Genomic DNA, 27,291 nt, shown 5'->3' with positions numbered 1-27,291 from the left:
GTATATGCATGTGCATAATTATCTCTACATTATTTAATGATTGCAGCCAGCAACTGATTAAACACACTCAAAGCCATACCATGGGATCATCAGCATCATTTTATCATCTTTATATTATTCTTCTGCAAGGAGGAATCCTGTGAAAATAATAATCAGGATTGTTACAGAATTCAGTAACTCCACTACGGCAAAGCAAGATGATTATGAATTTTTCATAAGATCTTTGTGTTCGTAGAATTCTGATCCCTCAATTTAATTAATCTTAGTTTGACATCCATGCCATCAGCAACCCGACTTCGAAGTTCTGGAACTCCCTCTAAACAATTTTATCTCCTACCTCTCTCTGAATTACATCATAAAACAATGTAAGTTCGTAAGTTATAAGAGCAGAATTAGGCAATTCGACCCAACAAGTCTACTCCACCATTCAATCACGGCTGATCTATCTTTCCCTCTCTACCCCATTCTCCTGCCTTCTCCCATTAACCCCTGACACTCTTACTAATCAAGAATCTGTCAATATCTGCCTTAGAATATCCATTGCCGTTCTCCGCAGCCGTCTGTGGCAATGAATTCCATAGATTCACTACCCTGACTGAAAAAAAACCTTCCTCATCTCCTTTCTAAAGGTACGTCCTTTTATTCTGAGGCTGTGGCTCCTAGAAACATAGAAATTAGGTGCAGGAGTAGGCCATTCGGCCCTTCGACCCTGCACCGCCATTCAATATGACCATGGCTGATCATCCAACTCAGTATCCCGTACCTGCCTTCTCTCCATACCCTCTGATCCCCTTAGCCACAAGGGCCACATCTAACTCCCTCTTAAATATAGCTACCATGCTATCATCTCCTAACCTGGCTCAATTTCAGACTTGGCTATAAGGTTCCCATGAAACAGTGTGGGATATTTTACTACATTCAACTATCACTGGATTCTCATTTCTCCCTGATTGATGACCTTGTGACCCTTGCACATTTTTTAATCTGCACTTTCTCTGTAACTCTATATTCTCCACTCCTGTTTATTTTCTCTGTCGTGCTACCTGAAACTCATGTATGGAATTATTTGACAGGATAGCAGGCAAAACAAAAGTGTTTCAATGTATCTCAGTGCATATGATAATAAACCAATTCCAATACCAAAGCTCCTTGCTGGAAACATGTTGTGCGATGTGGGGTTTGATCAGGGTGTTACTCCAGTTGTGGTGTGCCTCTATGTTCTCCCTGTACCCAGCTGCCTCTCGGAGAAGTCTGAAGAGCATTGTGTTACATGCTGCTGTTGTCACAGCAGAGTGGTACGGTACTGATACAAGTTCATCACTTGCCTCTCACCTGCCAAGGCATCCACCCACCCGCTGTGTGTTTTTAAATAAAACCCTGTTCAAGGTAAGCAAAACTTTTATCTTCTGCCTCTTTTTGAAAGTAAAACCTGACCTTCCAGGGAAGTGGACCATATTGGAACTGATATCTTTCAAAGAATTGTAAGTCACGATAAAAGAAAGATGCTTCTATTTCTATTGCATCTTTTAGACTGTGGCATGGAAAGGCAATTGTGTACTTTTAGTCATGAACAAATAGTGACCAGAAGACTGGGAAGAATCTCACTGTTTTTCATAATATTGTCATGAGATCTTTATATGTGTTCCTACAAGGACAGGGCCTTTGATTAACATCCCATCTCAAGCATGGTACCTCCAAAGGGAAGATTCTTCAGCATAACTTGTGAAAGAGTAGAGGAGATCCTGGTTTAGAAAGGAACTGCAGATGCTGGTTTATACCGAAGATAGACCCAAAGTGCTGACGAGAGTTCCTGGTGATCTGTCTGAAGAAACGTCGTGACCCAAAGGATTGCTTGTGCATTCTCTCTGAAGATGCTGCCTAGCCTGCTGAACTCCTCCAGCCCTTTGTGTTTGGCTGGGGATGAAGTCTTGGTGGTGAAACGGCCATCTTCGGTGCTGCATGATTCTATCCAGTAACCACTCGTGTGCTTAGGCCTCGGAGATCCTTGTGCCGAGCCACTTTTTCAGGAGGGGGTGTCTTTCAAGAAATGCTAACACTGGTTTGTTTGATGATCTCTTAAAGGAGCAGTTGCTAATTACTCCCTTGTTATGCATCTCATCCTCTCCATGTGCAGCCTTGGACACATCCTCGCTGTAATGGTGATAATTGCTGCATCTATGTAGGAATAATCACCTTGTTTTATTTATGGATAACATGAAACAAGTAATCAGTTGTACGAAAATATTGTCACACTTCATCAACACTTAACATTTTAAGTTACCAGAGCTTCATTCCAGTTAAAATCTTCCCCTGCCGTCTAATTGATCCACAATGCATCACTGGAAGAGATCATTTGACCCATTGTAACTGCTGAGAAAGACCATTCATCCCAAGTGCCCCATTCTTTCCCAAGGACATGCAATTATTTTGTTTTGTATCCAATTCTCTTATGATTGAAGGGTCTAAAGGTAAAAAAAAAAGTAAAAGTATAAAAACAAAACTAAAGGTCTGATGAAGGGCCTCAACACAAAACATCACCTATTCCTTTTCTCCAAAGGTGCTGCCTGACCCGCTAATTTATTCCAGCATTTTGTGCCCATCTTATCTTGTGATTGAACCTTGCTTCCACTGTCCCTTCAGGGAGCGCATTCCACATTTGTGTGTTTTAAAAAAAAAATTGATCCTTATCAGGGTGACACAGTGGCACATCTGGTAGAACCACTGCCTCACAATGTTAGAGGCCCAGATTCAATGCTGACCTCTGGCGCTGTCTGTATGGAGATTGCATGTTCTCCCTGTGATCATGTGGGGTTCCTCTGGGTGCTCTAATTTCCTCCCACATCGCAAAGACGTGAGGTATGTAGGTTAATTGGTCTGTAAATTGCCCCTAGTGTGGATGGGAATGTGAGAAAACTGAACTAGTGTGAAAGGTTGAGTAATGGTTGTCGTGGGAACTGCAGATATTAGTTTATAAAGGGATAGACACACATGCTGGAGTAGCCCAGCGGGTCAGGCAGCATCTCTGGAGAAACATAGGTGACATGTCGGGTCAGAACCTTTCTGCAGACTCCTTCAGTGTGTGAAGAAGGGCTCTGACCTGAATCGTCCCCTTCATTTTCTCCAAAGATGCTGCCTGACTCACTGAGTTACTCTAGCATTTTGTGTCTGTCGTCGGCATAGACTTGGTAGGCCGAAGAGCCTGTTTCTATGCCGTATCTCTAAACTAATCTCCCATCTCCACTATTGCCGAATACCTTAAATCTGTGACCTTGGGCCACTGTCCCTCAAGTTTCTGAATGTTGTAGAGTCAACCATCAACACCTCTGTAAAATGCTGAACGAGAAGCAAAATTAAAACATATGCTAGAATCACATAGCAGTTCAGGCTGCATCTGTGGGAAAAGAATTGGGAAGGAGGCAAAAGAAGACGCAAGGGACTGCAGATGGTGCGATTTGGAGCAAAAAAGCAAACTTGTGGCGGAGCTCAGCGCGTAGGGGAACATCTCTGGAGGCAAAGGGATGGTCAATGTTTTGTGTCAAGACCATGCATCAGGACCCTCCCTCCATCTCTTGTCTCCTTCCTGGTCCTGACCTGCTCTGTATTTCCAGCAATTACTATTTTCAGTTTAGATTTCCAGCATCTTCAGTTTTTCTTTGATTTTCACTTCAAGGTAAGCCTTCTGCTGAGAGGATGGCAATGATTATGTAGTTGTTAATAATGACGCCTGATGCAGTGCATTCCAAATGATGCAATCCAATAATGTATGCAGGGTAATTATCGTGTCTGTTTAAAGGTGTTTGTCAGCTTCAGGAAGTGGGGCTAGAGTTAATACTGCACTCCACACATACATGCACAGAGAATGTGTTTCTCCCCCAAAGTAATTGCATTGCAATTTCTTGTAAAAATCAGCCCGAGAGTCATTAGACTTATCACAACAAACTGACTATCTGTGAGGCAAAATTGCAGGTTGTTATGTTTGGAACTGTGACTGATTAGAAAGATGTTCTAACATTGCTTTCATGGCAAAGTATGCAAACTATTGATGTTATCACTGGGGAAAAAATGCTTTGTTTGTAATACAAATTGAATGCATTATTTTTTGTGTAATAAAATCACCTGATATTCAGAATGGAGTGTTTTAATAATGAGTAGGCTGACAGGAAGAGAAATCTGTGGAACTCATTACCACAGAGGGCTGAGGAGGCCAAGTCAGTGGATATTTTTAAGGCAGAGATAGAAACATTGTTGATTAGAACGGGTGTCAAGGGTTATGCGGAGAAGGCAGATAAATGGGATTAGGTAGAGATCAGCTCTGATTGAATGGCGGAATACTCTCGATGGGCCGAATGGCCTAATTCTACTCCTAAAACTTGTGAACTTGTATATGCATACATTTGTTCCTGCGAATGGGGGAACTAGTTTCCTCTCTCTCCATTTTTAGGAATTGGTCTTTCTTACCAGTCTTTTGTGTGTTTGACAGTTGTCATTACAATACTGTGGAGGTGGAGTTAATTTTGTGAGTGATTTTTGTGTCTTTCCAAATTACAGACAAATTCAACTTATGGACACCTGTAAAGACGGAAACTATTTGTTACCCGAGGACAGCCAGTGTCTTGAACATAAATTTCACATGAGGGGGGGGTGGGGGGTGAGGGGTGGGGGGGGGGGGTGGGAGGCCGGTGGATGGTGTCTGTTAATTTTACTAAAACATTTGATAGTCCCCCTTGGCAGGCTGAACCAAAAGATTAAAATGGATCATCATCATCGGCGGTTACTCGAAACGAGTATGACTGTCCTCTCCATGCCATAGGGTCGCCTACTTGTGGGTCTGCAGATGTCTGTAGAGGCCGATCTGCAATCCACACACATTGGTGCAACGTGGGCAGTGGAGACTGGCGGTGGTTGGTAGTCGTCAAGCCCCCTTCTCTCACTCCTTACGGTGCTGTCGCTTTGTCTCTGCGATACGGCGTAGTTCCATTTCGTGAAGTCCTGCTCCTTCCTGCACGGATTTCCTCCAGGAGCGCCTGTCCACTCCCAGTTGCTCGATGTGATGTGGAATTTCTTCGGACTGTTCTTGATGTTGCCCTTGCAGCGTTTCTTTGGCCCGCCGAGGGCTTGCTGACCTTCCTTCAATTGAGAGTACAGGATTTGTTTAGGGAGACGTGTGTTGGACATGCGGATGACATGGCCAGTCCATCGAAGTTGGTGCTGCATTATTGTGGTGGTGATGCTGGTCATGTTGGCTTCCTCCAAAATGCTGATGTCAGTGCGTTTGTCCTCACAGCTGATCCTCAGAATCTTTCGTATGGATCTTTGATGGTATTGTTCCAGGGCTCTCAGGTGCCTGCTGTAGGTCGTCCATGACTCGGCTCCATACAACAGGGTGAAGAGGACACCCTTAAAGTCTCCTTCTTCAAAGACTCTTTGCCTGTGTCTGGCGTAGGCTCCCCTGGCACAACTCGGGCGATGGTTGACCTCAGATTCGATGTCAGCTTTTGAGGAAGGAATGCTGCCAAGGTAGGAGATGTGATCAACGTTTTCAAGAGTGGTGTCATCCACATTTATAGTGGGCTAGGTAGTCAGCTGGGTGGGTGGAGGTTGATGTAGGAACTGGGTCGTCTTGATATTTAAGGCTAGGCCCTTGGCTCTCTATGCATTGACAAAGGCATTCAGGATGCCCTGGAAGTCTTCTACAGAGTGTGCTGCAATGGCGCAGTCATCAGCATACTGAAGCTCCATGATGGCGGAGTTACTGACTTTGCCCTTGGCCTTCAACCTATTAAGGTTGAAGAGCCCACTGTCAGTTCTGTAGAAGATTGGAATCCCCTGTGGCAGCTCTTCACCAATGAGGTGAAGTATGGCAGCAATGAAGTCGACAAACAGGGTGGGTGCGACGATGCATCCCTGTTTGACCTTCGTTTCCACAGTGAAGGGCTCGGACTCAGAGCCGCAGTTACTGAGCACTGTGACCGACATGCCATCATGTAGAAGCCTCAATATTCTGAAGTATTTGTCATGACAACCGTACCTTGATAGTATGCTCCAAAGAGCCTGGCGGTCTACCGAGTCAAAAGCCTTTGTCAGATCTATGAAGGAAGGACATGTACAATGGCTGCCTTTGTTCACGGCATTTTTCCTGGCGTTGGCGTGCTGTGAATATCATGTCTGCTGTACCTCTGGATGGGTGGAAGCCACACTGTGATTCTGGGAGTACTTTCCCCAGACTGTGGTAGAAGTCGGTTTGCGAGGACCCGAGCAAGGACTTTGCCTGTTGTTGACAGGAGCGAGATGCCCCTGTAGTTTCCACATTCAGCCTTGTCCCCCTTCTTAAAAATGGCCACTATTAGAGCATCCCCGAGTTCTGAGGGAAGTTCTTCTTTTTCCCAGACCTTGAGGTGTAGGGTGTGGATGAGGTACAGGAGCTCCGGTCCACCTTCCTTTAAGATCTCAGCTGAGATGCCATCTGGACCGCTGGCCTTGTTGTTCTTAAGGCCAGTTAACAGTGAAATTAATAGATTAACAGTTACATGATCATATGGATTCATAACTGGCTTACTGATAGACGCCAGAGGGTTGTGCTGGAGGTCTGTGACCAGTGGAGTTCCGCAAGGATCTGTGCCGAGACCTCTGTTGTTGGAAATATATATAAATGACTTGGATGTAATCCCAGATGGTTTAGTAAGTTTGCAGCTGACACCGATGTTGCTGGGGTTGTTGCCTGATAAAGTATATAGTAGGATATGGATCAGTTACAGAAGTCAGTGGAGAAATGGCAGATGGAGTTTAGCCAGAGCAAGTGTGAAATGTTGCACTTTGGGAGGTTGATTGTAAAGGAAAAATATACATTAATGGCCAGACATTTAACAACAGTGATGTAAAGATGGCTCTCGGGGTCCAAGACCATATCTCCCGGATTGTGGCAACACAAGTAAATAAGTGGGGTAAATAAGAGAAATGGTATGCTTGTCTTTATTGGTTGGGAAATTGAGTATAAGAGTCAGGACATCATGATGCAGCTCTAGGACTTTGGTTAGACCACATCTGGAGTATTGCATGCACCCAATACACTAAGGATGTAGAGGCTTTAGAGAGGGAGCAGAGGGGATTTACTGGAATGATGTTTGTACTAGGGGTCATAAGCTACAGAGTGAGATTAGACAGCTTGGATTGTTTCCCTTGGAGCTTTGGAGGTTGAGGGGAGACCTGATAGAGGTATGTAAAATTATGAGAGGCATTGAGAAGGTAGTCAGTCAGTCAGAACTTTTTTCCCAGGATGGAAATATCAAATTCTAGAGGGCATAGGTTTAAGGTGAAAGGGACAAAGTTTAAAGGAGACCAGACCAAGTGCAGACCTGTTGGGTTTGCTCCCCCGACACAAGATTCCAACACTCACCCCTTCCCCCAATGCAATTTTGCCCCACTCACGCATAGCCCCCAACTGCGCAGTCACGGCTCATTTCTCCTCATCCCCCAGCACTCCCTCCTCCTCCTCTTCACCCTCCCTCTTCAATCCCTAGAGAGTGGGGGTGGGGGTAGAGAGAGGGGCAGAGAGGGAGGGGGGCAGAGAGGGAGGGTGGGTAGAGGGTGGGACTGAGGGTAGAAAGGGAGGGGGGAATCTCCCTCCTCCACACACCCCCCACCTCCCTCTAGCACCCCACTCCCCAACCCATTTCCCTCATCCTCCGCCCCTCACTCCCATTCCCTGTCCCATGACTTACCCAGGTCATAGAGCAGCACCAGGGCGTGGAACTCGGCTTGATTCTCGCATTCGGCCCGGCCCTGGCTGTAGACTCCAGCCGTCGGCTCGGCCACCGCCTGGGCTCCAGTGCAGGCCCCGACTTCATCTCCGGGCCCGTCCCTGAGCCCGGACCCAGGCTTGTCCTTGGTTCCAGCGGCGGCTTCTTTCTCGGCCTCGGTCACGGCCCCATCCCAAGCCCCGGGCTCGGCTCTCACTGCAGCTTGAGCACCAGGCTGGGCTCCAACCAGGGCCCGCGGCACCACCCTTGCTACCGGGTGTCGGTCGCTGGCAGCGGCCACCACGCAAGCGCTGGAGTGCCCCTCCCCTCCTCCCGGAGTGTCCCGTCCTGCTGCCTTGTGAGTGCATTGTGACGTCACTCGGGTTTTTTTTCTGAAAAGGGTGAGTTTTCGGGCAGCTTTAAAAACGATTAAAAACTTCAAAAATATAGGTGGGAATGCGACGGGCAGATGTTTGTCGACTCGACGGACAAAATGTGAGTAGAATGTGTGAAAATGGGAAGGCTGTGGCTTAGCGTTTGGAAGAAAATAGGAATTAACCAAATATTGACACACACAGCTACAAACAAGGCAAGGAGTTTTAGTATTATAGGGATGTGTGGTGCAAGTTTTTTTTTACACAAAGGGTGGTGAGTGCCTAGAACACGCTGCCGGGGGTGGCATTTAAGATACGTTTATATAGGGCACATGGATATGAAGGGGTATGGATTGTGCAGGCAGATAAGAGTTGGTCTTGGTATCGTGCTTGCCTGACATTGTGGGCCGAAGGGCCTGTTTCTTTGTCGTGTTGTTCTATGCTCTAATAGGATGTAAGGGATGTGACAAAACACTTGCTGAAAAGTTTAAGGAATATCTTTAAGAGACGCAAAGAGATTTAAGGATGAAATTCCAGAACGTAAATGCCTACTATGTTCTGTGTGCTGAAGCAAAGCAAGAATTTGATTGTCCTATCAGGGACACATGACAATTAAATCACTTGAACTTGAACTAGATCTGTAGTCGCTGAAGACTCAATCTAATGGTAGAGCACTATAATTGGGGAATGATTGGGTGTCTGGGGCTATGGGGGGGAAAGGCAGAATGGGGTTAGGAGGGAGAGATAGAATGAATACTTGTCACATGTGAAATTCTTTACTTGCATACGCAAGGTATGCAAATAGTCGCCTCATAAGGATACTGACAAAGGTACAGATCAGCCATGGCCGAGTAGATTTGATGGGCTGAATGATCTCATTTTACTCCTATCACATATGACCTATTGAAATCAGAAGGTCAGGCATCTTGGAGGATTGGAGAACTGGAAGAGGCTACAGAGGGGAACTGCAACCATGGAAGGATTTGAACACAAGCATTAAAACTTTTAAGCTGAGGTTTTACTTTAGTGGGTAGATAAAAATGCTGGAGAAACTCAGCGGGTGAGGCAGCATCTATGGAGCGAAGGAATAGGTGGCGTTTTGGGTCAAGACCGTTCCTCAGACTGTCTATTTTTTATTTCAGTGGGAGTCAGTGTAGGTGAGCAAGCAAGAAAAACAAGATTTGGTGCGAGTTACTACCATAACAAAGATCTAATTTGTTCAGTTAATTTTGGTCTTGACAATTTGAATAGACCAACACTTGGGGGCAGACTACTCCAGATTTCAGCACAGCTTCATTGCCAAAGGACACATTCCAAAACCTTTTGATTGCTCATTGGTTACCACCTAATCAGGGTAGATTGTTGATCTGTACCTTTTCTATTAAGACGGCTTAATATGGAGGCAATCTTTGATTTTGATTTTTTTAAATGGTGTTGTGCTCAATGCCTTTATAAAAAATAAAATCCTGAATAGGAATTGTAGATGCTGGGTTAAAACTAAGATAGACACAAAAAGCTGGAGTAACTCAGCGGGTCAGAGACCATCTCTGGAGAAAAGGAATAGGTGATGTTTTTGGTCTGATGAAGGGTCTCGACCCGCTGAGACTCTTTTGTGTCTTATCTTCAATAAAAATCCTATATGTTTGCTAAACCGACAATGTTATCTTAGATTATTCTTTGTTGCCATAATCAGATGTTTTCATAGAGGTTTCTATTGATTTTATTTTAGAAAGGTAAAGTAAATAATAAAGTAGGATATCCTATTCATCTAAATGAATACAATTTTAGTCAACAATCTAAATAAGCAGAAAGATTTCAATTGGTAGCTCATTGTGCCAACTGCTAATTGAAAGAACATGGATAAAAATGTGATAGTTTTAGGAGCACAGGTTAGATCAATTTCTTGCTCATTCTGACTTCTAATACTTTCATTAGATACAAAACATTGAAATTATCTCCCCAAATATCTGTCAACACTTGGCTTTCCTCTTCTAAGACATTCTTTAAAACCAAGTTTTTATTCATCAGACCTAATAGGTCTGAGAGGTTGATCATGGCGCAAATCCTACCTCGACAAAAACCTGGACCCACTGCAGTTCACTTACCGTCACAAAAGATCAATGGTGGATGTGATCTCGCTGGCTCTCCACTCTGCTCTGGACCACTTGGACAACAAAAACTCATATGTCAGGCTGTTATTCATTGATTACAGCTCGGCATTTAATACAATCATCCCCTCCAAGTTGGTTACCAAACTCGCGGAACTGGGTCTCTGCGCATCCCTCTGCAATTGGATCCTCGACTTCCTCATTCTCAGTCCAGTCTGTTCATATTGGTGGAAATGTGTCAGACTCGATAACAATCAGCACGGGAGCACCTCAAGGCTGCGTGCTCAGCCCCCTGCTGTACTCACTCTATACTCATGACTGCGTAGCCGGTCATAGTGCGAACTCCATCATCAAGTTCGCTGACGACACCACTGTTGTGGGACGTATCACTGATGGGGATGAGTCAGAGCATAGAAGAGAGATCGAGCAACTGTCCATATGGTGCCAGCACAATAATCTGGCCCTCAACCCCTGCAAAACCAAGGAACTGATTGTGGACTTTGGAAGGAGTAGGATGGGGACCCACAGTCTCGTTTATATCAACGGGTCGATGGTTGAAAGGGTCAAGAGCTTCAAATTCCTGGGCGTGCACATCTCTGAAGATCTTTCCTGGTCTGAGAACACTGATGCAATTATTAAGAAAGCACATCAGCGCCTATACTTCCTGAGAAGATTACGGAGAGTCGGTTTGACAAGGTGGACTCTCTCTAACTTCTATAGGTGCACAGTCGAGAGCATGCTGACCGGTTGCATCGTGGCTTGGTTCGGCAACTTGAGCGCCCTGAAGAGGAAAAGACTACAAAAAGTAGTAAACACTGCCCAGTCCATCATCGGCTCTGACCACTCTTCCATCGAAGGGATCTATCAGTCGCTGCCTCAAAAAGGCTGGCAGTATCATCAAGGACCCACACCATCCTGGCCACACATTCATCTCCCTGCTACACTCAGGTAGAAGGTACAGGAGCCTGAAGACTGCAACAGCCAGGTTCAGGAATAGCTACTTCCCCACAGCCATCAGGCTATTAAACTTAGCTCGGCCAAAACTCTGAACAATAATAGCCCATTATCTGTTATTTGCACTTGATCAGTTTTTTTATTCCTGGGTGCATATATATATATATATATATATATATATATATATATATATAATGGTATATGGACACACTGATCTGTTCTGTAGTCAATGCCTATTATGTTCTGTTGTGCTGAAGCAAAGCAAGAATGTCATTGTCCTATCGGGGACACATGACAATAAACTCACTTGAACTTGAATTTAATATCTACTCAGAAGCATGAACTGCAGATGCTGGTTTACAAAAAAAAGACCCAAAGTCTGGAATAACTCAGTGGGTCAGCAGCATCCCGGATAATTGGTTATTCGATAGACTAAATTTTGTTCCTTTTACATGTATCTATACACTAAATGGATTGATTGTAATCGTGTATTGTCTTTCTACTGACTGGTTAGCACACAACAAAAAGCTTTTCCCTGTACCTCAGTACATGTGACAATAAACTAACTGAAGACTGGTGACATTTCAAGTCAGAACCCTTCTTCTGACTGTTTGTAATGGGAAGGAGGGAGGGGAGAAATTTGAGAAAAGAGATGGAGGCAGAACAAGGCCTGCAAGTGATAGGTGGATTCAGGTGAGGGGCATTTTTGATGGACAAAGGCCAGAGATGAAAGGACAACAGGGTGTAAGCTAAGGAGAGAAGTAAATTGTGAAGCCAGAGGAAGGTATATATGTGGAAGGGAACAGGGGTACGAGAAACAGAATAGTGGGAGAAAGGGGTGTTCGTCTAGGTGGGGCACAGGCAGAAAAGCGGGGGAAGGGTTGTTGCCTAAAATTTGGAGAATTCATTGTTGATACTCCAATGAATATTGCAAGTAACCTAAGTGGAACATGGCGTGCTGTTCCTCCAGTTTGTATGTGGCCTCATTCCAGCAATGGAATTTACGGGTTGGATGCAAAACATTTCACTGTACCTAGGTATATGTGACAATAATATATCATTGAACACTTCTCTGGCCTCCCTTGAAATCTACCAGGTTTCACTGTAAAACGCATCATATTATTGGGTAACCCCCCCAAAAAATGTGAATGCATATTAATTGGTGAAACATCCAATAGTCCAGGAAATCTATTAGTCTGGCACCACCAATGTCCCGGGTGTGATAGATTGGAGTTTTACTGTCTAGAAAATTGTGCAACCAAGTGTAAGAAGTGATAAGGATTAGCGGTGAGCAGCATGAGATGATGTTATGTCATTTGGATTGGGGCGAAGAGGAGATAATTCATCGTTGGCCACCAACAGTATATCGACTTATTCAAATCATTCTTAGTCACTGCTATCAGAGGTGAGTAGGGCTGGAGGGGATGAGTAGGGCTGGAGGGGTTGAGAGGATGAGGGAGAGACTATTGAGGCTTTTCATCGTCTTATTTGTGTGTAGAGCGATTGAGCATGAAAAAGAAAAGGCCATGGAGACACATAACCTCATTGCTGGAAAGGCCAAGCTCTGATGTTAATGCTGTACTCCAGAGACTTCCTGACCAGCAGAAATAGTTTCTCTCAGTTCACCTGAACATATTGAAAAATCATTCTTTACCCTTCTGCTTAAGGGTTCAAACTGGCTATGTATTTTGTAATCAATTATAGACACAAGGTTCTACAGGTACTGATTTACAAAAAATCGCACAAAGTGCTGGAGTAATTCAACAGGTCAAGTAGCAGCCCTGGAGAATGTGGATAGGTGACATTTGGACGCTTCTTCCGACTCGTGTCTGTTGGTCTGACTGACTTGATTGTATTTGTAGTAAATTGACAAGAATGGTGCAGTTGATGTTTTTCAACGAGGTTGCAAATGGAAAGCTGACCAAAAACGTAAAAGTCCATGGGATCCAAAGGAAAAAAACTGGATATATACAGTAATTAGCTCAGTGAGAGAATATTTTGGTGATTATTTAGTTTAGAGGTGTAGCGTGGAAATGAGTTTGTGCCGACCAATGATTACCTGTACAGAGGCTCTGTGTTATCCCACCTTTGCCTCCGACAAACTAGGGGCATTTTACAGAAGCCAATTAACCTACAAACCTGCATCTTTGGAGTGCGGGAGGAAACTGGAGCACCCGGAGAAACGCCAACGTGGTCACAGGGAGAACGTACAAAGTCGGTACAGGCAGCACCCGTAGTCAAGATCGAGCCCGGGTTTCTGCCACTATAAGGCAGCAACTCTACCACTGTGCCTTTGTGTCTCTTTTGTAAACCAGCATCTGTAGTTCCCATTGATAGGCAAATACAGGTGAGGGAAGTTTGATTGGCAGATGGTTGGAATAAGTGACAAAGGCTAGTATAACGGAGACACAAAAGGCTGGAGTAACTCAGCGGGTCAGAGTTTCTCTGGAGAAAAGGAATGGGTAATGATTTGGGTCGAGACACTTCTTTAGACGGAGACAAAAGGATGACATATAAGGAGCTTCCCACTCCGATATGCCCCCGGTCACCTTTCTCCTTTCCCCTCCTCTCCCATCCCCATGTTCCCTATTTTCCCTCTTTCCCCTCCTCACGTCCCTTCCACCCATATCCCTCCGGCTTTACGTTTCACTCTTTTTCTATCTGACATTTTGTCTCCTTTTCATTTCTAGCCGTGATCAATCCCTCCACGCATCTGCCCATTAAACCCCCACACCCACCAATATCCACCTATCGCTTAGAACTGCAAATGCAAAAAAAAGATGCTAAAGGGGCTGTCCCACTGCAGCCACATAATCTGCAAGTCTAGAAGAGATTGCTCTCGACTCAAACTCACAGCATGGTCGACACATGGCCCTAGGAGGTCCTATGAGTAGCGATGTTACAAAACCTACCTTCAGCAGCGCTGCAATTCTGCCACTGGCCGTGTGCGCGACTTTGAGGGGGGGGGGCGGGATTAAAATGCCGTTTTCTCCTGCCTGTCCGAGATGGATTTCCTCGGCCTGTCAGCTGATGCAGAAAAATCGTTCCGACTTCCGTTCTCGGAAGTTTGAAAAAAAAAATCGCGGGACAATTTAATTGCTGTAGTAAAATAAAAAAGCGACTTCTAACGCCCTCAACGGGACGGATCTTACGTAGGGGACAAAACACGGTAAGTCGTCTATTTTACATATAAACTTGCTTCTTAGGATGACTTTAATCAAAATTTCCTTGGCGAAAATGTGATTTTAGTCCCATATGGCAGTGTTTTTCCTGCCGATATGGGGTTCAAATTCACTGCAACTGCAACGTTCCAATCAATCGCGTTCCACAAACACCCACTCGCAAGCTAATTTAAAAGCCCATTATTTTACGAGAATTAAACATTAAATTCCTTCCATTTGGCCAATAAATTCATGACAATGAGATTTTAAAATCATGTTATATTGTGAATTCTTGTGTGAATGTTATTTGGACACCGGCTATTTAAAAATGTTAACCTTTTCTTAAGAAATGGATAGATGTTTAGATCTAGTGATTGAATTTTGTAATTAGCTACAATTAGGTAACTAACTAATTATATGCTTTAATTTCAGGTCATCCAAGTAAGATTGTTTCATATTTGTTTCAGAATGCTTCAATCTATAATAACTGAAAATTTCTTTTAGTTCTCTTAATTTTTAAGAAACTTATGGGCTTTTGACTGTCCTCGATCACATCTTTTGTGTTAAGTCAATGGAAAAGCAATAGGGAACAAGATGCTAATTTCCGAGTATGACATTGCCCATAACTTTTTTAATACTGCAGATATGAAAATGAATTAGGTGTCAAATTAAACTTCTTTTTATGCTTTATCTGATGGGATAAATTGCAGACTTGATTTTTAAATTCTCAAAATTTTGTAACATTGCTACTATGAGGACACTGGAACTCTCCTTCATGCTCGAGGGAAGTTCCCGCATACTCGCGGCCTCCGTTTGGTAAAAATTGGTTGGCATGGTTCTTTTGAACTCGTAGTGTAGTGGAGTCGCTATGTAGTTAGTTATTGGCTGTCGAGGGCAGCCGTAGGCAATCTCCTTCGCTGACCGGGCATTTTAATTGGCTCATTGGAGTTTTCAGGACCAAGAAAAACCGACCAGAAATTTAAATGCCCGCGAAACTGCGTGTGTGTGTGCGGTCGGTCGATCCAGCTCGCAGTTTCATGGCTGACGGTCGATCCAGCTCGAGGTTTTCCAGGCGAGTGCCCTCGAGCTTGAAGGTCGAAGACAGTCGCTGTAAAGTCGTGTCAATGGGACAGGCCCTTAAGTGTTGAGCTGAAATAATATCTTTGGGGAACCTGGATAGGTGATGTTTTGGGTCAGGACACTTAGGTCTGAAGGTGGGCCCGCTGAGTTACTCCAGCGCTTTGTATCACTTGCTAGGCTTTGTCTTGCATCTAGCTATTTAGAGTTAGATAGGGCTCTTCCGGCTAACGGAATCAAGGGATACGGGGAGAAAGCAGGAATGGGGTACTGATTTTGGATGGTCAGCCATGATCATATTTAATGGCTCAAAGGGCCGAATGGCCTACACCTGCACCTATTTTCTACGTCTCTATGTTTTCCAGCACACTCTCCCCATCCGCCCCCATATGGTCAGTCTGAAGAAGGGTCCAGGCTAGAAACATCATTTACAGACGCTAGTCTGATCCTCTGAGTTACAGCGGGTCTTGTGTTCAACAGCGCAGCCAGGAGATGGCTACTGGTACTGCATGCCTTCTCGATAAAGTAGCCCCACCTTTAGGCATCTGGATGTATGTCATTACATGCATTTATTATACTGCATAGAAACCGCTTACAATCATCTCCCTTGCACAGTCTTTGTTCCAAGTTATTTCATTGATCGCACCTCTCTTTCAAGCTGGGGTAGTTCTTGTTGGAGGAGATAAAGTGTTATCATTATAAAGTTATTAGCTATTTGAACGCAGCATTGTAAATGTCATGAGGTGCAGAAAAAGTAATACAAAAACTGACAAAGTAGAAGGCTTCAAAGTGTCTGAACTGCTTCAAAGTATTTACAACGTCTTTAAACGTACCCAATGTCTTGGACTCCACAGCCATCTGTGGCAATGAATTCCACAGATTGACTACCCTCTGGATAAAGAAATTCCTCCTCATCTCCTTTCTTAAGGTACGTCCTTTTATTCTGATGCTGTGCCCTTGGCCTCGAGATTCTCCCACCACTGGAAACATCCTTTCCACGTTCACGCATCACCTGTATTCTTGAATCAGCATATCCCGGTAACCAACCATCTTGCCAGGGGATAGATCCACCTGATGTATAAAAATTCTAGATTTTATTTGTATAAAGTATATTAATTCCTTTGAATCTCTTTCCCTTCACCCAGCTGCAGGGCCCAAAGGGTTTGGAATCACAGCCCAAGATATTGGTCGTCGTCTTTCACTTTCAGCCTATGTCTTGGCCTTTCCTGCTCACACAGATTTCTATCTACAATTCTGCAGGAGACCACTCAGCCTATTCAATCAAACTGCTCATTTAATACAGAAACAAGGAACTTGCGGATACTGGTTTACAAAAAAGACACAAAGTGCTGGAGTAACATAAGGGGTCAGCTCTATTGTTTGTTTTATGTGTGCGCGCATTGGCTATGGGGTAGGTGACAATGAGGCATACAATCAGTATACATACTGTACATTGCAGGTCAGGTCAATCAATGGTCAATGGTGCTTGTCACTTGTGTAAATGCGCCGTGAATTTTTTTTTGGTTGCACCCAGTAAAGTATTATGATACCTAAGCATCATCTCCAATTAGCAAAGTGTACAGAAATAGTCCACTGAGACCACATGCAAGGGGCGCCAGGATTTAGTGCCATTTCAAAGTCCGGTCCAGTCTACACTTCAGGTCTTATGGAGTGGAGCCCGATCCAAGCGAGCCCCAGGCTGCTGTGGCCCAACGGATATCACCTTTGTCCGGATTGTTCAGCCAACCAATGTCTCTCATCACCCATCCACCTTTGTGTCCTGGGGGCGCCTTCTGCAACCGCCCTTGATCCCTCTCCTACTGGCCTTGCACCTCGCGTCCACCATTGCCGGCTTCCTCCTCTCTGGTCTTCAGGGGACAAGCAGGAGGTCAGCATGGCAGCTTCCCCCTACCAAGTCTTTGGCATCTGGCTGACCCTACTTCAGACTGATTGTAATAGAGGGAAGAAGGCTGGAAGAAAGGTGGGGCCAGCTCAAAGCCAGGCAAGCGATAAGTATATCAAGTCCGGGACAAAACACTGTCGAAGAGCAGGAGAGCACCAGGAATCACAATGGGGAGCAGTGAGAGAGGGTCTCGCAGAAATCCTGTCAGAGGGAGAAGAACTTCTTCGAAGTTAGCATACCTGGAGGAGGTTTTGTAGTGGAGCAGTAAACTGGCAGCACAGTGGTGCAGCAGTAGAATTGCTGCCTTATATCACCAGAGACCCGGGTTTGATCTTGACTACCGGTGCTGTCTGTACGGAGTTTTCTCTGTGACCGCGTAGGATTATTCTGGCTACTCAGGTTTCCTCCCACAACCCGAAGACGTGCAGGTTTGTAAGTGAATTGGCCTCTGTAGATTTTCCCTCATGAGTAGGATAGAACTTTGTGCAATTTTTGGCTGGTTGGTGCGGACTTGGTGGGCCGAAGTCTTGCTCAAAGTCTTGAACTAATTAAGAATAAAGAGTAAGCCATTTGGAACGGAGACGGGGAAACACATTTTCTCACAGAGAGTGATGAATCTGTGGAATTCTCTGCCTCAAATGGCCTGCTCCTGCACCTTTTGTCGATTGTCTATTGTCTAAAAATTCAGTTTAATGACATTTCCACGTTATTTTAACTGTTTTATAATCCAAGTAATTTAGTTTCATTGGCAATGTCTAAAACACAAATCAATTTAAATTAATTTACAAATCAGCAACAAGCAGTACTGTAGCCTTAATACGACATTAAAAATATATTTTTTCACCCAAGTTCACACTTCAAACCTTTATCAAATTTTGTTTCCATCCTGTTCCAGTTTGGCCAGCTGTTTCTCCAGGATTTTCAAGTTGACTTGATGCATCATCAGAAACTGTCCATTCATGTGGAAAACTGGAATGTCATACTTGTACCTCTCAAACCAGACACAATTCTCTGGATCGGTGATGTCCACCTCCTGCAGGATGAACTGTGAATGGATAATATAATTAATTGCATGATCTTTGTTTGAAACTGGAGGGGGGCATGAGGATATTGTTCTGAATGAGATGAAGAACGGTAAGATGAGGATCCTAAGAAGGGGGTTGGGGTGGGAGATTGCAACCTTCACGTGGTCCGACCTGTGTTGACGAATGCAATCAACCTGGCGTGCACAATCAAATAAGATCAAATAGAACAAGTTGTCCTAAAACTTTAGGCTGTGCACACCATATGCAAGAAGAAGAAGAAGGGGGTTGGGGGTAAATACTGACATGAAGAAGATGGACTGAGTGGCCTGCTTCTGAGAGGTTCATTCTTTGGCAATTAGTTTTAGTTTAGAGATATGGCGCAGAAACAGGCCCTTCGCCTCACGGAGTCTGTGCCGACCTGCAATCCCTGTACACTAGCAGTATCCTACACATGAGGGACAATTAAAGATTTTTTAAAATTGAAACCAATTCAGTAAATCTGTAAGCAGTAAGCCTACCAACCTGTACGCCTTTACAGTGTGGGAGGAAACTGGAGCTCCCAGAGAAAACCCACATGGTCACACGGAGAACATACAAACTCTGTACAGTCCGCACCTGTAGTCAGGATCAAACCCAGGTCTCGGACGCTATATAGAAACATAGAAAATACGTGCAGGAGTAGGCCATTCGGCCCTTCGAACCTGCACCGCCATTCGATATGATCATGGCTGATCATCCAACTAAGTATCCCATCCCTGCCTTCTCTCTATACCCCCTGATCCCTTTAGCCACAAGGGCCACATCTAACTCCCTCTTAAATATAGCCAATGAACTGGCCTCAACTACCCTCTGTGGCAGAGAGTTCCACAGATTCACCACTCTCTGTGTAAAAAATCATTTTCTCATCTCGGTCCTAAGAGACTTCCCTCTTATCCTTAAACTGTGAACCCTAGTTCTGGACTTCCCCAACATCGGGAACAATCTTCCTGCATCTAGCCTGTCCAACCCATTAAGAATTTTGTAAGTTTCTATAAGATCCCCCCTCAATCTTCAAAATTCTAGCGAGTACAAGCCAAGTCTATCCAGTCTACTCTAACGCTGTGCCACCGTGCCGCACTTACGGGCTAAATGATGAGCATGTTATACAAGCGTTTCCGAGCATGCAGAAGAGTACAAGGTTGTCTGCCTGGGGTATTTCAGGTGATTGAAGGATAGAGAGAAACTGGTTCTTTTGGTGGAAAAGCTCAGCACGATAGGAGATGCAAGAATCAGGAGCACAAAATAAACCACTAGAGAAACATAATGGGTCGGGCAGCATCTGTGAAGGCAGAGGGATTCCATTAGCTTTCACAGATGCTTCTTGACCTGCTATGTTCTTCCAGCAGTTTATCTTCTGTCCCAGCTTATCGAGGGGTGTTGCCTTAAAATTAGAGCCCGAACATTCAGGAGGGATCTGGCAGCTAAAAGGAATCACAATAGCTCACTACTCCAGCAACCTGGGTTCAATCCTGATGGCCGGCCGGTGCTGAATGTGTAGTTTGCGTGTTCTGCCTGTGACCATGTGGGTTTCCTCGGGGAACTCTGGTGTCCTCCCAAGGATGTACAATTGGTGGGTTAATTGTCAAGTGCAAGCTTACCCTTGTGTAGTTAAGTGATAGAATATTTGGATAGGTGGGAAGGGGGGAGATTGATTGGAGCAGGGGGAGTATCAAGTGGCATCGATGTAAATGAGTGTTTGATGATTGGCATGCAGTCGATGGGCCGAAGGGTCTATTTCCATGCTGTCTCAGTCATCTCCACAGGTTCTGCAGCAGTAGCAAAGAGAGGAGCAGATAGTATTTTTCACCTACAGTGAGCAATTTACCAATCAACACCCATCATGTTCAGCACAAACATTGTGGGCCAAAGGGCCCGTTCCTATGCTGTATTGTTTGTTCTATGTTTTATCTATACAGAAAGACTAAGGAAATTCAGCATGTCTCCAATGACTGACCAATTTACACAGATGCACTGTAGAAAGCTTGCTAAGGGAATGCATCACAACGAGGTGTGCAAACGGCTCAGTCCATCATGCATGAATCAACTCCATGTACACTTCATGCTGCCTCGGGAAAGACGGACCATTTTTACCCCGATCACCCCATCTACTCGCTCACACGTCAAGCAGAAGATACAAAAGCTTCAAAGCATGTACCACCAGATTCAGGAAGAGCTTTCTCCCCACAGTTATCAGATTGTTGAACAGAACTCTCATAAACTAGGGTATAAACCCGATCTCCCATCCTACCTCATGGCGACCCTTGCACTTTTCTATTTTAAATCTGCACCTTCTCTGTAACTGTAAAGCTTGACTGCAGTAACACTATATTCTGCACTGTTTATTTTTCTCTTTGCATAATTGTACTTGAATACGGCTTGTATGCAGCAAACCCTCAACGAAAGCGGACCAATAGACAATAGGCAATAGGTGCAGGAGTAGGCCATTCGACCCTTCGAGCCAGCACTGCCATTTAATGTGATCATGGCTGATCATCCCCAATCAGTACCCCGTTCCTGCCTTCTCCCCATATCCCCCGACTACGCTATTATTAAGAGCCCTATCTAGCTCTCTCTTGAAAGTATCCAGAAAAACTGCCTCCACGGCCCTCTGAGGCAGAGAATTCCACAGACTCGCCACGCTCTGTGAGAAAAAGTGTTTCCTCGTCTCCATTCTAAATGGCTTCATCCTTATTCTTAAACTGTGGCCCCTGGTTCTAGTCTCCCCCAACATCGGGAACATGTTTCCTGCCTCTAGTGTGTCCAAACCCTTAACAATCTTATACGTTTCAATGAGATCCCCTCTTATCCTTCTAAACTCCATAGTGTACAAGCCCAGCCGCTCCATTCTCTCAGCATATGACAGTCCCGCCATCCCGGGAATTAACCTTGTAAACCTATGCTGCACTCCCTCAATGGCAAGAATGTCCTTCCTCAAATTAGGGGACCAAAACTGCACACAATATTCCAGGTGGTCTCACAAGGATTCTGTACAACTGCAGAAGGACCTCTTTGCTCCTATATTCGACTCCTCTTGTTATAAAGGCCAACATACAATTTGCTTTCTTCACTGCCTGCTGTACCTGCATGCTTACTTTCATAGACTGATGAACAAGGACCCCCAGATCCCATTGTACTTCTCCTTTTCCCAACTTGACACCATTTAGATTGTGTTTAAGAAGGAACTGCAGATGCTGGAAAATCAAAGGTAGACAAAAGTGCTGGAGAAACTCAGCGGGTGCAGCAGCATCTATGGAGCGAGGGAAATAGGCACCATTTTCAGACTGATGGGGGGGGGGACAAAAAAGGAAAAAGGAAGAGGAGGAGCCCGAGGGCTGATGGAGAGCTGAGAAGGGGAGGAGACAGCAAGGGCTACCGGAAATTGGAGAATTAAATGTTTATGCCGCTAGGGTGCAGACTGCCCAAGCGGAATATGAGGCGCTGCTCCTCCAATTTCCGGTGGTGCTCCCTCTGGCCATGGAGGAGGCCCAGGGCAGAGAGGTCGGATTCGTAATGGGAGGGGGAGTTCAACTGCTGAGCCACCGGGAGATCAGGTTGGTTAATGTGGACCGAGCAGAGGTGTTCGGCAAAAACGTTCGCTAAGCCTACGCTTGGTCTCACCTATGTAGATCAGCTGACATCTAGAGCAGTGGATGCAATAGATGAGGTTGGAGGAGATACAGGTGATAGTACCATTTAGATAGTAATCTGCCTTCCTGTTTTTGCTACCAATGTGGATAACCTCACATTTATCCGCATTAAATTTCATCTGCCATTCATCTGCTCACTCCCCCAACCTGTCCAAGTCACCCTACATTCTCATAGCATCCTCCTCATAGTTCACACTGCCACCCAGCTTTGTGTCATCTGCAAATTTGCTAATGTTACTTTGAATCCCTTCATCCAAATCATTGATGTATATTGTAAATAGCTGCGGTCCCAGCACCGAGCCTTGCGGTACCCCCATTAGTCACTGCCTGCCATGCTGAAAGGGACCTGTTAATCCCTACTCTTTGTTCCCTGTCTGCCAACCAATTTTCTATCCATGTCAGCACTCTATCCCCAATACCATGTGCCCTAATTTTGCCCACTAATCTCCTATGTGGGACCTTATCAAATGCTTTCTGAAAGTCCAGGTACACGACATCCATTGGCTCTCCCTTGTCCATTTTCGTAGTTACATCTTCAAAAATTTCCTGAAGATTAATCAAGCATGATTCCCCCATCGTAAATCCATGCCGACTCCGACCGATCCTGTTACTGCTATCCAAATGTGTGGCAATTTCATCTTTTATAATTGACTCCAGCATCTTCCCCACCACCAATGTCAGGCTAACTGGTCTATAATTCCCTGTTTTCACTCTCCCGCCTTTCTTAAAAAATTGGGATAACATTAGCTACCCTCCAATCCACAGGAACTGATCCTGAGTCTATAGAACATCACCAAGCGTGGAGGATGGTCAGTTGACCAAAACTGCACACACGTTTAACCCAAGACCAGGAAGGAAGAAATGGGGGGGGGCGGGTGCAATGGGAGCCTCGGTCCACTATAACCAAAATCTGGAACTGAGAGGTCCGTTATTGCTGAAAGGTCTGAATGATAAATAAAGGATCTAAGTCTAAGATCTAAGCGAGGATTTACTGCAGTGTGATCTGACTGGATAGCACACGAGCCAAGCCTTTCACTGCATGTTGGTACAAGTGACAATAATAAATTAATATCAACACTCAGCCACCGAAACAACTGCGACTGACTGAATGTTCTCCCTGAACCATTCCAGGAATCATAGCCTCCCATTCAATGCAAGCAAAGTTTGTCGAGGTAAGATTAGCTGAATCAATCCGAGGAGGCAGACTGTGAAAAAAAAATTAATTGGATGGAATAGGCAATGGGGCAACAAAATGGTCAAACATTGCTGGAGGAAGCAGGAATGGGTAACACGTGTAATTCACGAGTAATGTCTGAATGGCTTAAAGTGGGGAAGAGAGAAACGCAGTATTCAGTACGTCGAACCAACAAAGCTCACTCTGTACGTTGCACAGAACAGTGCAGGCAGTCATGAGTAAACTGTCCAGGGCAAGGGGCACACAGCACCTCCCCACTCACTGCAAACCTCAGCCCCTTCGCAGCTCCGATGACTGTCCAAACTTGCACCATGTCCCATTCACCCCTGTGCTCACTGACCTCTGATATGCCCTTATCTCATCCCCACCTCATCTACAAATGTATCTCCTCCTTGTAGCTTCTCTCTCTCTCTCTCTCTTTAACGAAGCTTTCCATCTCAACACACCAATTAAACTCGCGCAGAAAGGGTTCTGGGATATCTTGCTGTGTTAAAAAGTCAATACATAAATGGTAGTTGGGGACGCAGTGACTCTGCTCAACAAGACACATCAGAGGGCGTAGAGTGAAGCCAGGAGGAGCAGTAACGGTGATTCAAAGAAATAATTCAAAGGATGAAAAGACCCCTGCATTTGGAACGTCAACGGATTAATCATAGACAATGTTTGTACGATCGCTTAAAAGGAAAATCATTTTTAAGAAGGGGACGGGGGGGGAGGAAGAATGGAATATTCAGCAAAACGTGTTGAACACGTTTGGGAAAGCTTCAATCTCCCATTGATTAAAGTTAGAACTCCATTGGCAGTCATTCACACCCCAATGTAGATTATAAATACTTTTAAGCAAGTAATTTGCATTTAATTTCATACCCTGTGTCGGTATGGCTCCAAAACCTTTTTGGCTTCTTCACAAAGAGTGCAAGAATCCTAAGGGTATAAAAATGAAAATGTTGTTAGTAAGTAACTATTTTTAACCCAGTTAAGAATTTTCAGTGAAACTAATCTGTCTCACCCACATGGTTTGCACTATTGAATACAGCAGCTAATAACAATAATGATTTTCCACGCAAAAAAAAATCCAAAATCATTCACTAATGGGTACTCTTATCGCAATGATTAATAATTAAAAGGTTTAATTCAGTTTAAAGCAAAGAATGGCAGACAAGGCGAGTCTGAAGAAGGGTCCTGACCCGAAATGACACCTATCCTTTTCCTCCAGAGATGGTGCCAGACATAGAAACATAGCAAATAGGTGCAGGAGGAGGCCATTCGGCCCTTCGAGCCAGCATCGCCATTCATTGTGATCATGGCTGATCGTCCCCTATCAAGACACATCAATAACCTGTGCCTGCCTTCTCCCCATATCCCTTGACTCCACTAGCCCCTTGAGCTCTATCTAACTCTCTCTTAAATCTATCCAGTGATGTGGCCTCCACTGCCTTCCGTGGCAGGGAATTCCATAAATTCACAACTCTCTGGGTGAAAAAGTTTTTTCTCACCTCAGTCTTAAATGGCCTCCCCTTTATTCTAAGACTGTGACCCCTGGTTCTGGACTCACCCAACATTGGGAACATTTTTCCTGCATCTAGTTTGTCCAGTCCTTTTATAATTTTATATGTTTCTATAAGATCCCCCTCATCCTTCTAAATTCCAGTGAATACAAGCCTAGTCTTTTCAATCTTTCCTCGTAAACCTGCTGAGTTACTTCAGTACTTTGTGTCCTTTTGTGTAAACCAGCATCTGCAGTTCCTTGTTTCAGCATCTCTGAAGAACATGGATAGGTGAAATTTTGGGTCGGTACTCTTCATCAGTTAAATTAAGTTAAACGTTAAGTGGTTAGAACAATACAAGCAGTGAAACACAGCGAGTGTATTGCAGTGGTGAGAACATAGACAAAGGAATGCAAGGAGTATTGCGTACAGTTTTGGTCTCCAAATCTGAGGAAGGACATTATTGCCATAGAGGGAGTGCAGAGACGGTTCACCAGACTGATTCCTGGGATGTCAGGACTGTCTTATGAAGAAAGACTGGATAGACTTGATTTATACTCTCTAGAATTTAGAAGATTGAGAGGGGATCTTATAGAAACTTACAAAATTCTTAAGGGGTTGGACAGGCTAGATGCAGGAAGATTGTTCCCGATGTTAGGGAAGTCCAGGACAAGGGGTCACAGCTTAAGGATAAAGGGGAAATCCTTTAAAACCGAGATGAGAAGAACTTTTTTCACGCAGAGAGTGGTGAATCTCTGGAACTCTCTGCCACAGAGGGTAGTTGAGGCCAGTTCATTGGCTATATTTAAGAGGGAGTTAGATGTGGCCCTTGTGGCTAAGGGGATCAGGGGGTATGGAGAGAAGGCAGGTACGGGATACTGAGTTGGATGATCAGCCATGATCATATTGAATGGCGGTGCAGGCTTGAAGGGCCGAATGGCCTACTCCTGCACCTAATTTCTATGTTTCTATGTTTCTATATGCCCAGCCTGACCTGCTCGACTTGTTCTCTGAAGAAGGGTTTCTGAAGAAGGGTTTCGTCCCAAAACGTTGCCTATTTCCTTCGCTCCATACATGCTGCCTCACCTGCTGAGTTTCTCCAGCATTTTTGTCCACCTTTGATTTTCCAGCATCTGCAGTTCCTTCTTAAACTTGTTCTCTTGGTCTGCAATCTTTTGTCTCTGATCTCACTTTCTAACTGCTCTCATTCACACCCTGGCCTGATAACCTTGTTTACATCTCAATCTGGTGTCAACCCAAAACGTCACCCATTCCTTCTCTCCCGAGATGCTGCCTGGCCCGCTGAATTACTCCAGCATTTTTGTGTCTATCATTTTTCCACTTTCCCAGTTTGATGAAAGATTTTTGAGCTGAAACGTTAACCGTTTCTCTTTCCACAGATGCAGCCTGACCCGCTGAATAGTTCAAGCATTTGCTGTTTTTTATAGTGCACAAGATGAAGGCTTAGATAGAGTGGATGTGGAGAGGATGTTTCCACTAGTGGGGGAGTCTAGGACAAGAGGTCATAGCTTCAGAATTAAAGGATGTTCCTTTAGGAAGGAGATGAGGAGGAATTTCTTTAGTCAGAAGGTGGTGAATCTGTGGAATTCCTTGCCACAGAAAGCTGTGGAGGCCAAGTCAATGGATATTTTTAAGGGAGAGATAGATAGATTCTTGATTAGTACAGGTGTCAGGGGTTATGAGGAGAAGGCGGGAGAATGGGGTTAGGAGGGAGAGATAGATCAGCCATGCTTGAATGGTGAGTAGACTTAATGGGCCGAATGGCCCAATTCTGCTCCAATCATTTATGAACTTATGAAGTAAATTTATGCCGTACCTTAGTAAACAGTGTTAAGATTGGAAGCTCCTTCTTAAGCCAAGACATTCTTCTGAAGAGAAATTCCAATATAGGTTTTGATGGTTTAACAAGTTTTGTAAAATGTTGCAGATACATTGTTCCAATACTGCTGAATGTAATAAAAATTATACATTATACATTGATTTGCTGACCAACATTGTAGTGAGTTTCAACAAATGAAATATTCAACCAATCTCTAGATGGAAAAGATCCTGCAACACAACTATTTGTGGAGCACCTTTTTAGTTTAGTTTAGTTTAGAGGTACAGTGCGGAAACAGGCCCTTCAGCACACTGAGTCCGTGCCGACCAGCGATCCCCGCACACTAACACTATCCCACACACACTAAAGACAATTTACAATTGTACCAAGCCAATTAACCTACAAACATGTACATCTTTGGAGGGTTGAAGGAAAGCAGAGCACCTGGAGAAAACCCACGCAGTTCCCGGGGAGATTGTACAAACTCTGTACAGACAGCACACGTAGTCAGGATCGAACCTGGGTCTATGGCGCTGTAAGGCAGCAAGTCTACTGCTGTGCCACCGTGCTGCCTGAAGGACAGTGGGAGTTAAGAGGATGGCTCACCAAGACCTTCTCAAGGACAATTAGGGATGTGGTATGGTTCGACTTTAGCAGTAACCCCCATATCCTGAAAAATGAAAATAAAAAATTGTAGAGAATTATCGAAGATGCCCTTTGTGCAAAGCAACTGTGGAAATCAACT

General features: G+C 44.5%; 1 protein-coding gene across 5 annotated transcripts; it reads right to left on the bottom strand.

Moving 5' to 3' along the window:
- c3h5orf63 (chromosome 3 C5orf63 homolog) lies at positions 1-26,696 on the bottom strand. Of its 5 annotated transcripts, none has more exons than XM_055632523.1 (4): positions 26,544-26,696; positions 24,087-24,143; positions 18,177-18,358; positions 1-137 (listed from the first exon to the last, which is right to left on the bottom strand). In XM_055632523.1, exons 1-3 carry the CDS (start codon positions 26,658-26,660, stop codon positions 18,182-18,184), a joined length of 351 nt encoding a protein of 116 aa, XP_055488498.1. In that variant the 5' UTR covers positions 26,661-26,696; the 3' UTR covers positions 1-137; positions 18,177-18,181. The 5 variants fall into 5 exon arrangements, with proteins under 5 accessions (XP_055488498.1, XP_055488499.1, XP_055488496.1 ...); XM_055632524.1 differs by lacking the exon at positions 1-137 and adding an exon at positions 1,138-2,175; XM_055632521.1 differs by lacking the exon at positions 1-137 and adding an exon at positions 14,336-16,481.
- Between the last annotated feature and the right edge of the window lie 595 nt (positions 26,697-27,291).

Source organism: Leucoraja erinacea, chromosome 3, assembly GCF_028641065.1.
Source record: "Leucoraja erinacea ecotype New England chromosome 3, Leri_hhj_1, whole genome shotgun sequence".
Taxonomy (NCBI): Eukaryota; Metazoa; Chordata; class Chondrichthyes; order Rajiformes; family Rajidae; genus Leucoraja; species Leucoraja erinaceus.
The sequence above is the reverse complement of the archived record's forward strand: the minus strand, read 5'-3'. Positions and strand labels throughout refer to the sequence as shown.

Coding starts and splice junctions, on each gene's coding strand:
- c3h5orf63 (XM_055632523.1), bottom strand. CDS start 26,660: ATGTATCTGCAACATTTTACAAAACTTGTTAAACCATCAAAACCTATA. Junction 24,144..26,543: donor TCTTAACACTGTTTACTAAG/GTACGGCATAAA, acceptor TTATACCCTTAG/GATTCTTGCACTCTTTGTGA. Junction 18,359..24,086: donor TGGAGCCATACCGACACAGG/GTATGAAATTAA, acceptor ATCCATTCACAG/TTCATCCTGCAGGAGGTGGA.